Raw genomic sequence first — 14,259 nt, forward strand, 5'->3', positions numbered from 1 at the left:
CTTCCAATATGCTGTTTAAATGTGGCTTCAAACGATCCCAAATGCAGTTGTAAATGATCCCAGCTGAGAAAGAAGGGTCTTATCTAGCATAATGATCGGTTATTTTAATAAAAATAATACAATTTATATACTTTTTAATGCCAAACGCTCGTCTTGTCTTATTTTCAATACTTCATATCAAGAAAACACATCTACTCACTAGTAAGACCTTCGTCCATCTTTAGAACACAAATTAAGATATTTTTAATGAAATCCAAGAGCTTTCTGACCCTGCATAGACAGCAATGTAATTATCACGTTCGAGGGCCAGAAAGACAGTTAAAATAGTCCATGTGACACCAGTGGTTCAAATGTAATTTTATGATGTTACAAGAATACTTTTTGTATTTCTTCTCTTCTGCGTCAGTCTCTCATAGCTTTATGAAATTAGAGTTGAACCACTGATGTCACATGGAACCACTGATGTACACTATTTTACCCTCCTGGCTAACGGTGCAACCGTGGTGCAGTTCATTTGTAGCTCAACTTCTGGCCATAGTATTTATTTAGCCTTCAAAATTCATAAAAAGTTGTGTGTGATATTTAAGTATCATAAACTTTGGTTGGTCACTGAGTTTATTTTCTGCAGTATTGGCTTGTTGTCGAGGGAACTAGAATCATGCTAACTTTGGGTTGGCCTACAAAATTACAACATCTTCAGCACTCTTTAGCATAAATATGAAAACTGCCTATTAGTATTCTCAAAACGTGTCAATATCTTATTCAGTTTTGCTTCTCGAGTAAATGCAAGTCGTTTGAAGTACTTTCCAATTTCTGGTCAAACAAGACAAAGAGACTGACAGTGTAAGTGTTTACACATTCTCTGTGAGATTTCACCAGAAAGCACTGGCGTATTTTTTTTTTCTTCCAGATGCTTTTTAAAATCTCACATTGAAGCAAAAATGAAGAGAAAATCACACCATCAGTCTTACTAATGTATGTTTTCCTAGCAGATGATTTAGTGTTTTCCTTGCTGTGATTTCATGTGACGTGTGCCACAAACACACAGAGCTGTCAGATCCATCCTCATCCTCCTACTCGGATGACGAGGGATCATTTCAGAAAGCTTTGAGCGTTCAGGCGGCTAATGTTTTAACTGCGCCGCGCTCACTCGTGTAACGTACGCCATGAAAGATGTCATAATTGTGCCTGGATTGCACAGGACACCTGCTCCATTTTCCTCACCCAGTCCAAGCTTTCTAATCTAATACACAACATTCAAGACTGGAGCGATAGCGCGACACGTCCAAGCGTGTGTCTTTGAAGCTTGACAAACCGCGTTAGACTCGAAATCTTGGCACTGGCGTTGGGTTCCAGTAGAAGGCACTAATTAAAAGTGTAAGATGTTGATTAAGATTGAGCTTGCTATGGAGATACCCTTGAGGGAACCTCAAAAAGAGCTGAACGTGAACTAAAGGGAGCAGATTAACAACAGAGGGGCTTTACTTCAGAAAGACTGTCGCCCCTGTTTATGCAGAGCGAGAACTGTCGATACCTCTGCCTTGATTCACCTTTGAAAAGCCGGAGAGCTTGTACAGAGATGGCAACATTTAATTAGCTGCAAATCTGTGCTGTCTGCTGCCTGGCATTAAATTACATCCCTGACTGATATGACCTTTTTAAATGATGTATCGATTTGTTAATACTGCTTAGCATTAGCGCCTGGGTACCACGATGTCGTCGCGTGAAATTGAAGTAATATTTGTGCTGGTATTGATTCAGTGAAAAGGCGGAAGACGATGTGATATTTTCGGGTCTGTTTGCTTAGTGGATTCTTCTTTCCTGCTGCGTTGACACAACACTGCCTCCTTCAATCTCTCTCTCTTTCCTACATGCACGCACTTTTTTGTAATAATTAACAGGAGATGCCGCAAGATGTGATTTCCAGTGCTTGAATATAAATGATCAAAAACAGAACAGCATGTAAAACTCACATTAAACATATTAACCTTTATAATGAAACATGACGATGTCAACATTACAGTTGATTGGCTGAAATCACCATGGGACGTTGTAAATGGTAGTTACACTTAAATGAAATGAAAGGATTTTTTTCTTCAAAAACAAACAGTACTTCATTAGCACTACAAAACATGCTCTAGTAAAAACTAGTACTGTCTGAATTTTTGTACTTTCAGTGTGAGTTGAATGAAGGCCATCCTGACTGTTGATAAGGAAGCTTCTTTAAAGGTCCACTGAAGTGCTTTGAAACATGCAGCGTTTGTTGTGTGTTGACATAATTTCAACTGAAATAGGAAGACAGGACAGGACATATCAAGCAGTCCCGCCCCCTTTTTAAAATAGCCAGTAGCCGCTAAGCTCAGTAAAGCCGCATTTGACAGCCACAATCTCATCCATATCGCTATAAAATATGGCACTCTGTTTAGAACTCAAATGGATCCGATACACTTTGTGGTCTGCGCCGACTTTCGCATACGATCCGCTCCGTGCTATCGTGTCTTTAGACCGGAGCAGACTGTGTGCACACTGTGGTGGTTTGTGTGATACAAAGCGAAACCAGACTTCATTCGCCCCAACAGAATGCATACTTACACTAGCTAAATCATTTCCTATTCCCTATATAGTGCACTAAGTGCCATTCACTGTACGAAAAATACAAATTCTGTGGACAAGTGATTTCAGCCGCAACTTCAGTGTGTATTTATAGTGTAGGGGGCGGGACGCTTCAGATTCTAGAGAACATTTGATTGGACAGAAAGTGTGAGGAGAAGCAGTGTAATGTCATCAAAATCATTGATCCTTATTGGTGGAAGTTAGAGACCCTGGTGAAAAAAACAGCATAAGCTGGTAGGTATGTTTTGACGCTGGGATGCTGGTTAGGTATGTTTTGATGCTGGTTTAAGCTGGTCCTTAGCTGGTTGATGCTGGTCCTTTGCTGATTTTTGTTGGTCCTTTGCTGGTTTTTGCTGGTCCTTTGCTGGTTTATGCTGGTTTATGCTGGTCAAGGACCAGCATCAACCAGCAAAAACCAGCAAAGGACCAGCTTAAACCAAAACATGCCTACCGGCATATGCTGTTTTTTTCACCAGGGGACTGTAAGTTTTGAATGCATATACTGTATATCTTGTACATGCAAATTTTGTCGCTGTTTTGAAACACACTAGCTTATAGATAACCTTACAGCTAACATATTCATACTAAAAGACAAAAAACTTTAATTATAAAAGGGATGGTTCCAGTCCTTGATTCTGACTGGTTGAACTGCGATCAAAGCTGTTATTATTTACTCTATAAACATACACCTTTGTTTACATATGTGTGTTACTCGGCAACCACTTTGTTCCAACCACAACCGTTTCTGAGGAACTACATTGCTTGGTGAAAGAATGATGTTTTTTATTAATGTCATTACACTTTATTTGCTCTGTTTTTATTTCCCTGCGTAAATGTTGCAAAAGGTTCAAGTTAGTCATGCCGATTTGTCGCTTTGACCAACAACATACCCATATAGCACACGTATGTCTGCAAGATGTCTGTTAAAGATCTCTTGATCTGGAAAGCATCTGCTGTGTATATCTGACAGACGTCTGTAAGATGTAAGATGTTTTACACACATTCTAAACCAATAACTTCTTAAAGACATCTAATAGACGTCTATTTGACATCTGATAGAAGTACTATAGACGTATTGCAGATGAGCAAACACTTTAAAAAATACATCTTGCAGATGTAAATGCAGACGTCAAATAGACGTCTCTGTGATGTACGTGTGCTATCAGGGTAGTGACCTCTGTGCCTTTTGACAAGACAATGGGACTATTTTGCCCAAGAAACTGCACCAAAATTTTTCAGTACTAAAAATTAATTCGTGAAATGACTGGTTTGGTAAAGTGTTCAGCCACTTAGAGTATACCAGTGATTCTCAATCCTGGTCCTAGAGGCCCCCTGGTCTGCACATTTTGCATGTCTGATGATCTCAATCTGGTGTGTTAAATAAGGGAGACATGCAAAATGTGCAGAGCAGGAGGGCCACCAGGACTGGAATTGAGAACCACAGGAGTATACCATTATAAAATTCCTCGCAATGCAAGCAATCAAATTCCAGATTAAACACCAGGCTAAGTGCCCCACCTGACATCAATAGTAGTGGTGTCGATTAACTCAGAATAAAACGAGCTGTTTCTTGAAGATTCCACTGTTAGCTGCGCCTCAGAGTACTGTTCAGAGCATCATCAAGAAGTGAAAAGCATATGACACCGCCAGCACATTGCCTAGATCAGGCCGTATGTCCAAATTGGATGACAGAGCCAAGAGGACACTGATAAGAGAAGCTACCAGGAGGCCAAAGGCAACTTTGAAGGACCTACAAGGCTTTATGGCTGGTTTGGTCAGTCTGTGCATCTCCCAAGCTTTACAGAAAGCTGGCCTGTATGGCAGGGTGGCATGAAAGTTTCAGTCTCGTTTATGCAATGCAAAAACACATTGGGAAGAGTCTGATAACTTCTGGCAAAAGGTGCCATGGTCTGATGAGATCAAAATTGACCATTTTGGATTGAACTCCAAGCGCTATGTTTGGCAAAAAGCAAACACAGCACACCACCCAAAACACACCATATCTACTGTAAAGCATGGCGGTGGTGGCATAATGTTGCGGAGGTGTTTCTCTTCAGCTGGGACTGGGTGATTGGTCAGGATTGAAGGGAAATGGATGCTACCACGTACATCCAAATTCTCGAGGAAAACCTTCGTCCCTCTGCTACTCCCCAAAGTGTGTAAAGCTAGTACAGACATATCCAAAAAGACTGATGGCTGTAATTAAAAAGGTGGCTCTACAACGTAGTAAAACAAGGGACTGATGACTTTTCCAACCCTGTTATTCTATCTTTTTTTTTTTTTAATTAATTTTAACCAAAATTGTAAATAAAGCTGGAAAAGTTATTTGGAATGGGGTTTTTAGGCTGTATGACAAATAAAGTAACTATTTCAAAGGGGTATTATGATTTTCTACAGGCACTGTATATTAGCATCCACAGCAGCAGATGATAATGTTCTGGTTATTATATACGCACACTTCAGTTATGCTGTCTGCCGCTTTAAATGCTCAAGATCTTTATAGTTGAGTGGATTCTGATTGGATGTCAGTGTTTTTATTGCTCGTCTGCTGGAAAAATCATTCTAAAAAGTGATTCCATAATTATTGTTTCTCTGACATTAATGTTGTTGCTGTGGTGTGGACTTCAATATAATTTTATAGCGATAATATAGCGATTATTTTATTATAGTTATCATCATTGGTGTGAACATTTCCTGAACTCTTAATAACATTTGTAAAACCAATATGCATAGCATACTTACAGCTGAAATAATCCACAAGACAAAGTTTAGATAGAGCAGCTTGAGCTGAATGCATTGCTGAAAAGTAGTAAGAATTAAAATAAAGAATTGCTTCAGTACACCACTGCAAAAATTGCTGTATTCCATCTTTGTTTCCTCCAAATTCCAAACTAGGAGTGTCTAGACTTTGAAGTCTTTGCAGACTGTGACCAGATATTGTCTATTGAAGTGAAACATCATTAGCAGGGCAGGTTAGCACAATCTGCTGGTGCATTGCTGGGATAGCAGGGTTTAAAATAGAGGGTAATAGGCTACTGTACCTCCTTAACAGATGTGTGTGTGTTTGGATCAGCTTTGTATGACTCATAGCTCCTTTTATAAAGAAAAAAGCAATCATGACACAGTCATGACCAGTCTGTTGCTCCCATTTTTCACAAAATTTTTGGGCAGAGGGTTATGCAGGCAGCGCCTGTTTTCTGCCTCAAAAGAGAAAATTCGAGAGAAATAATTGAGCAGTTAAAATCAATGAAGCCTTAAGATAAATGTTCACATCAATACACCATAACATAAACTTAATACATGAAGTTAAATCATCTGGTTTTATGAGCTGCTTGTGCATTGCAAAGCATTAATGATGGTGAGTGTTTAGTTATGCATGTCAGTATAATTTTAGTATCACTAAGATGCTATTACAGTTTTGTTAATATTTTGAATTAGGTTTTATTGTTATATTGTCTGCTTTAATGTTGATTTTAGTTAAGGTTTTAGTCATTTTGTTGTTTTTTGTCATTTATCAGTTTTTGTCTTTTTTAGTCTTTAAATATGTCTAATAGATTTTTTTTTAAATTGTTTAGTTTTAGTTAAGTACGCTACATCAATTTAAACTAAACAAAAATGAGGAATAAGGTTAAAATAAAATAAAATTAGGGCTGTCAGTCGATTAAAATTACATGATGTTTCGATTAATCAATCTAATTAATCTCAAAATAAATTTGACTGAGAAAATTGCCACAAAAGATTATTTAAAGCTATTTTTTTGTGTTAAACAAGAATGTATCAAGTAGAGATCACAAAACATACCTTTAAAAAGAAATATTTTATTTGATTCAAAATCAAATTAATTAAAAACATTTAGGCTATAATGGCCTAGTAATATGAAGATAATTTAAGTAACATCTCAGTATTTTTGTTCATACAGTTAAAGTAATTAGTAACCAAAACAGCTTTGTTAACAGTTTTCAAAATACCTTATTTTATGTTTCACAAAAGTAAGTTTTGAAACGACATGAGGGTGAGTAAATGATGACAGAATTCAATTTTTGGGGCTGAACTATGTTTTTATTTTTATCATTATTATTATTTTTTTTTTTTATGAAATGATACTCTAAATAAGAACCTAAATATGCGTTAACTGCGTTAAAATATTTTAATCGCGTTATTTTATAAACAGACAGCCCTAAATAAAATAAAATAAAATAAAATAAAATAAAATAAAATAACAAGCTTCTTGGTTAGTGGGTTACCCTTATCTTTAGTCTCTGCTTTTGTTATTTACCTGTCCTGCACTTAAATCTCTATATAGCTCTGTTTGTCTGTCTGACCTCCTCCCTCTCTCTCTCTTTCTGCTGGAACAAGCAGATGTAATCTGAGTGAGTGAGTAGTTGGTGAGCGTGTTAATAGTGTTAGGCTGTAGGCAGGGTGCCGTTCTGGTCCAGTTCGGCTGCACATGCATTTGATGGATCACTCTGCTGTCAGATCAATTTTAGAAATGCATTGGAACCGGAGAGACAAAGAGAGAAAGTGCGAGCAAGACAAGGAAGGATAGAGAGGGATGGTCAGGGGCGGAGTATATCGGGTACGGAACCACACCAAGCGATATAAAAGGGAGGACATATGAAGATGCTGGGAGTGAGAGATATAAAGACGATACGGCCACAGGAGGATGGCAGAAACAATGATGGGCTAAAATGGTATCTCTAAAGAATGCGTGGGAGACTGAAAGGTAAAAAAAAATGTAGTGAAAACTATCCGATATTTCCCTCTCCATCACCTTCGATATTTATAGCAGATGAGAACTTGAGGCTAGAGAAAAAGAATGATCTCTTTCACCCATGTGCTGAAACTGGTGGAAACTGACTATTAACTACACTCCTCCGCACCAACTAAAACCCACTTTCTTCGATTTGCACGCCACGAATATGTAGAAAATGTGCACATACTCGCTCTCCACCACAACAGGAGCAGCAAAGGTCATTGTTGCCAGTGTGTAAGTGAGAGGGCTATTGCTAAGGCGGGTTTAGATGTTTTCAGTGCTAAAGACCTTGGAGAGGAGCTTCATAGGAGCTTGAGGGACACTCTAGGGCTGCCTGATTAATCCAAATAAAACCAATATCACATTATGGTTTAGTGTGATTATCAAATGCATTTTTTCAGAATGAATCACAGTGCATTATTCTTTTATTTTTAGCATCTAAGAGACAGCCATTAATATTAATGTTGTAATTTAATGTAAAATAAGATTATTATTATTATTATTATTATTATTATTATTATGTTTTCTTAAATATTATTAAAAATTTGTAATATTTATATTTTTATACTTATTTATTTATATACAGTAAAATATTACAATATAGTAGTATTTTTATTTATTTTTACTAACAACAACAACAACAACAAACCTGTTATTATTAAATATTACTGTCATGCTTTTCCTAAATGTACAATTCTTCAGTTTTACAGTGAAATATTAAAATATAGTGGTTTTTTTTTTTTATTTTTATTTATGTATACTTTTATTATTGTTGTTATATTATTATTAATTTTATGTTTTTTTCCCTTAAATATCATATTTTCAGTTTTACAGTGAAATATTAAAATATTGTATTTTTTATATTTTTTACTAACAACAAAAACAACTATTGTTGTTTATATTATTATTATTATATTTTTATTAACATATTTTTTTACATTGAAATATTACAATATAGTAGTATTTTTTTACATTTATTTTACTAACAACAAAAAACATTTATTATTATTATTATTATTATTATTATTATGTTTTTCTTAAATATTAGATTTTTAATTTGTAATATTTCACTTTTTACAGTGAAATATTACAATATAGTAGAATTTTTATTTATTTTTACTAACAACAAAAACATCATCATCATTATTATTATTATTATTATTATTATTATTATTATTCAGTTTTACAGTGAAATTATGCAATGTAGTAGTATTTTTATTTGCATTTATTTTACTAAATGACAAAAACTTTATTATTATTATTATTATTATTATTATTATTATTATTATTATGCTTTTCCTATTATTGTTTATATTATTATTATTGTATTTTTCTTAACATATTTTTCAGTTTTACATTGAAATATTACAATATAGTAGTATTTTTTATTTTTATTCATTTTACTAACAACAAAAAACAACTATTATTATTATTATTATTATTATTATTATTACTATTATTATTGTTTATTATGTTTTTCTTAAGTATGCGATTTTTTTTTAATTTGTAATATTTCACATTTTACAGTAAAATATTACAATATAGTGGTATTTTTATTTATTTTTACTAACAGCAAAAAAATTGTTATTATTATTATTATTAAATATTTTTCCTTAAACATTAGATTTTTCAATTTTACAATGAAATAATGCAATGTAGTAGTGTTTTTATTTGTATTTATTTTACTAAATGACAACAACTGTTATTATTATTATTATTATTATTATTATTATGCTTTTCCTAAATATAACATTTTTCAGTTTTACATTGAAATATTACAATATAGTGATATTTTTATTATTATTTATTTTTACTAACAACAACTTTTATTATTATTGCTGTTGTTGTTATATGTTTTTTCTTAAGTATCATATTTTTCAGTTTTACAGTGAAATATTACAATATTGTGGTATTTTTATTTTTTACCAACAACAAAACAACTTTTATTGTTTATTATTATTATTTTTTTCTGAACATTTTTCAGTTTTATAGTGAAATATTACAATATAGTTGTATTTTTTATTTTTATTTATTTTACTAACAACAAAAACAAATTTATTATTATTATTATTAATGACAAATTAATTAATCACATTAATCATTATTATTGTTGTTGTTGTTGACATATTTAGAGCTATTTAAAGATTATTTAGAGCTATTTTTTGTGTTAAACGAGAATGTATCAAGTAGAGATTACAAAACGTACCTTTAAAAAGAAATATTTTATTTGATTCAAAATCAAATTAATTAAAAACATTTAGGCTATAATGGCCTAGTAATATGAAGATAATTTAAGTATGTTATTGTTGTTGACATATTTTTCTTAAATATTAGATTTTTCAGTTTTAACAGTGAAATATTGCAATATAGTTGTATTTTTTATTTTTATTTATTTTACTAACAACAAAAACAACTCCCCCAGCTGGAAATGTACTCTCTAGTGCAACCAAACCGCGCAAGTTCTTCCATTATTCTATTCCATTCCATTCTTCCAGTCTTCCATTTGTTCGATCAAACAGGTATTCTCATCCACAAACTGTACTGTGTTGCTTGAGCCAAAAGAGTTAGAAATGCTTGAACAAACAGAACAATGTTTTGAAAGAGTCAAAGTGTTTATATTCCTCTGGAAGTCAACCTACGAATGGACTATACACAGTTGTCTCTGCACAACTGAGATAGGAGAACACGTTCTAACATCGAAAAATTACCTCTATAGCACCAGTTTTCTAAAGAACTCGAAAATAAAAAGTCCTTTGTTAAATTGGAAGAAAAAAAAGTTCTTTTTTGACATCAGACTGTAAAACCTTTTTAGCTTTAATTGGAACATTTATTTTTAAGAGTGAATAGTGTGGAGGAGATTTGCGAGTCGTTGAAGAGTGTTTGGAGGGAGTTTAAGAAGAGTTCTGTCGAGCTGGAGAGCTGGCTAAAGGGAATTTTGAGGTTGCGAAGGGGTTGGGGAATTTTCACAGCGGATGTACTTGAGGTCTTTAGTTGAGCCGATGCATGCCAAGAGACTGTGAATTAAAAAGCAAAGAGAAAATGTGACTGACAGCTTGTGGAAGAAGTGACAATCGTCTGTCCAATTTTTCCTCATCCCACATATTTCCCTGTCCAGTACCACTTCTCACTCTCTAGCTTTGTTGTAAAACCTAGCAAGCTGCCATGTTGCCTATTGCCTGTCTTCTGTGGTAGCAATCTAATCATAATCTAATCATGAAGATGTTTTTATTTCAATCGTCTGTCATCTTTTTAATATAGATCTTACTTTTCAAACTATACCTGGGCCCTTATTTTATTATGTTGTTTCACTGTCAATTAGTTTGGCGATGCTTGATTAATAATGCATGGAAAAGCATTGACACGATTCTCTTACACAAACAGAAGATAAACTGCAGAGAAACTAATTGGATCAAAGAAAAGGTCAATGAAACAGTGCATTTATACATCTAAAGTGTATTTGTTAATTGCGCATTCGAAGTTGTTGCTTTTTTCCGACTGCACTAAAGAAGAAAGGCTTGTGAAAATGAAGAAATGTGAAACTAATTTTGTCTCTTTCTGTTCTTTCTCGCTAGATGACTCAGGAGCAGTACATCCTGGCATCTCAGCCAAACCCCCTTCAAAGGCCGGGATGTGCTACTGTGTACCCGGTGGGGATTTACGGCTGGCGAAAGCGCTGTCTCTATTTCTTCATCCTCCTCCTCCTCGTCACCATGATCGTCAACCTAGCCTTGACCATATGGATTCTAAAGGTCATGAACTTCACCGTGGTGAGCACTTTAATGACTCTCATTGTTTTTCTCTCTCGCTTAAATGATATTTTTTTCAAGGTCATGCTAATGCAAGCATCACTATGTTTTAAACGTGCATAACTTGTCCTTTGTTACGGTCATGAATTATACCACAAATTGTGTTGTTTGGAAAAATGTGCTTTTGTTAGGGGCCAAGCACCGAAGGTGCAAAGACACCTATTGTATCCGTTGGCGTTCTTCTTCTTCTTCTTCTTCTTCTTCTTCTTCTTCCGCTCTTTAGTCTAGTCAGCCCATAGAACCGCTTGCAGGAAAGTTGTGAAATCTGACTGATTCTTCTGAATCCTTGCTTCATGCTAAGTCGAATGAAGTCCAAAATATAAAAATTGTATGGTTTTGTTTTTTCGCTATTTTAAGTTGTTTGAAAAACCTACTTTTTCAAATTCATCTTTAACAGTTTGTCTGATTTTCACCAAAATTGGCTTAGATCATCTTCTGACCATGCTTGCAAAAAGTTATGGAATTCAAGTTGATTAGTCAAACCGTTCTTGCATAATGCGTGAACGAATTCTATGAAAAACACACAAAAATGGATGTGAGGCTATATCTCCGCAACGGTTTGGCGTATCGAGACCAAACTTGGTGTGTGTTATAGCAAGCATGACCTGAGGCTTCCTGCAGTGTTTTGCCACAGTGCCACCTAGTGGTCAGGAGATATGAAAAATTGCTTGTTTTGCTTATAACTTCTCAATGGTTTGGCCTAAAATCACAAAACTGGTCTCGTAAGATTCGGTGGAGCATGCCAAATTGAACCAAGTCGAAATTGAAATTTGTTGTAAAATGCTGTATTTTACGATCGCATTTACGTATCGTTACAAAACTCGGTATGTATCTATGGCACCATGCCCTGACAGTACTCAAAAAGTTTGGAGTGGTCAAAAGTTATAATGAAATTTAATTAAATTTAAAATGTTATAAAAATGCTTTAAATTAGCCCATTGTAATGATCTTGATATATTCCTTGGATAATGCTGAGAACATCGATACCACATTATACCACAATTAGATGAACTTTCTGTCCGCCTTTTTGATTTATGTTGAAAACCTACTTTTTAGAACTCCTCTGTTATTCCGATTTTCACCAAATTTGACTCGGATCATCTTCAGACCATCTTGGCAAAAAGTTATGGATTTCGTGTCGATATATGAAATGGTTTTCGTTTAGCGCATCAACAAATTAGCTGGGAAGATGCCACACTGTATCTGAGACTGTATCTCTGCAAAGCTTTGACATATTGACACCAAACTTTGTATGTGCCATTGTCACCTCACACTGACTATGCCACATAAATTTGGTAATAGCGCCAACTATTGGTCAAAAGTAATAAATCATCCATTAACCATTAATATTGAAATTTCCAAAAATGCTAATTACTTTTGATTGCATTAGTCTATTGTAATGAAACTGGTCTCAAAATACTCCTTGGGTCATGACGACAACATAGCAAATAGCAATTATGCCATAGTTTCCTGAACTCCCTGTCTGCCATTTTGATTTATGTTGAAAACTTACTTTTTCGTAGGTGACCGTTCCTCCATGATCGTTTGTTCAATTTTCACCAAGGTCGAGTCAGATCGTCTTCAAACCATGTTGACACAAAGTTATGGATTTTGTGTTAATAGACGGAACCATTTTTATATAGCGCTGCAACAAATTTGAGCCATGATGCCAAAATGAATGAGGCTTTATCTTTGCAAAGCTTTAACATATTGATGCCAAACTTTGTGTGTGTCGTTGTCACCTTACACTGAACACACCACATCGATTTAATAAAAGTGCCATCCATTGTTCAAAAGTGATAATCCAAATCATATTACTATTGGTTGTATTTTTTCACCCATTTTGACTAAAATAAACTCCTGGCTTCAATTACTCATTGCTTCAATTGCTCTTATGCTTGCTGCCTTGCTTGCCTAGTGCTTGGCCCTGTAATTGCTCCCTGCAGCTATATTTTTATACTTGTTTTATAGCAAATTTAGCATAAATTTGAAAAGCAGTAAGAAAAGTACCACTCATTTTCTTGAAACTGTAAAAATCTAGTCCGATTGCATACATTCATTGTCTTTTCTTATTGTCCCAAATTCTCAGTCTTTTTCTACTTTTGTGAATGGCTTTATTCGGATGTTCAGGTGTACTATCCAGCAAGCATGAGGTCACAGAACTTTATTTACGCAGTTGATTTGTCCTTGTTTAACAGCATCTGCTACACATGCTGGCTGTACAGAATTACAAAGTATGGGCTGCCTGGATCAGCGGAGTCATGAACCTACTCAAAAATGAACACTCTGTGGTTTGTCTGCCGAAACGGCAAGAAGAAATGAGAGGATTTTGTGGTTTTGTGTAAGTGTGTGTCTACAATAACTGGTGTAAGAACTAGGAACTACACCACCTCTTTGTAGAGTTAGCGTGTGTTTGAGTCTCTGCTATTGTAACGCATGACAACTCATGAAACCTCATTTTGGCGAGCGTGCTTATGTGTGGTCTTAGGACTATGAAGCTTATATTTTTCCATTGTGACTGGAGACTACTGCGCACAGACTTGTATCTTTAGACTTTCCATTATATTGGTTAAACAAACTTTAAGGAGTTTAACCTGTATAGTGCCTCACCAGTGGGCGGGTCCTATAGGTCCTATGCCTTGCTCTGGAGGCAGTGTTTGTGCAAATGTTTGTGCCTGGGTGACATCTTCTTGCACCTCAGATCCAAACAACTGTTTTTGAAGCTTGATTAAATAAATACTTTCTTTATAATGAGAAGGAGGTTTTAAGCTATGAAACTTGCAGGATGTTTTAATGGTACAAAGACTTCTTACATGCCAAAAGATCAGGTCAAAATTGATTTCTCATGTTATATCCACTTTAACAAACCATTTGGTTCATTACTAAACGGGTCACCAGAGTTTGTACTGAGTTACCACATTTAAGACATTTCTCCCCTTGTTATAATGACTACAAAAGTCTCCCATGGCCCAATAATATATAAAAGTGTACAAAAAAACCCCTAACCCTAAAAATAAAAAAGTTTGAAACCAATGTGGCAAAATCTTAGAAATGTACTCTTTGTACTAATTTTGATGTCATATAATC

At 34.8% G+C, this 14,259-nt stretch overlaps 1 protein-coding gene across 2 annotated transcripts in view; it reads left to right on the plus strand.

Moving 5' to 3' along the window:
• Positions 1-14,259, plus strand: part of LOC127167824 (zeta-sarcoglycan) — a 309,249-nt gene that overhangs the window by 176,228 nt on the left and 118,762 nt on the right. For both annotated transcript variants that reach the window (XM_051114095.1, XM_051114105.1), the window contains exon 2: positions 10,939-11,133. In XM_051114095.1, the coding sequence (XP_050970052.1) occupies positions 10,939-11,133 (195 nt within the window). The remainder of the gene's footprint in view (positions 1-10,938; positions 11,134-14,259) is intronic.

Source organism: Labeo rohita, chromosome 1 (genome assembly GCF_022985175.1).
Source record: "Labeo rohita strain BAU-BD-2019 chromosome 1, IGBB_LRoh.1.0, whole genome shotgun sequence".
Lineage (NCBI taxonomy): Eukaryota > Metazoa > Chordata > Actinopteri > Cypriniformes > Cyprinidae > Labeo > Labeo rohita.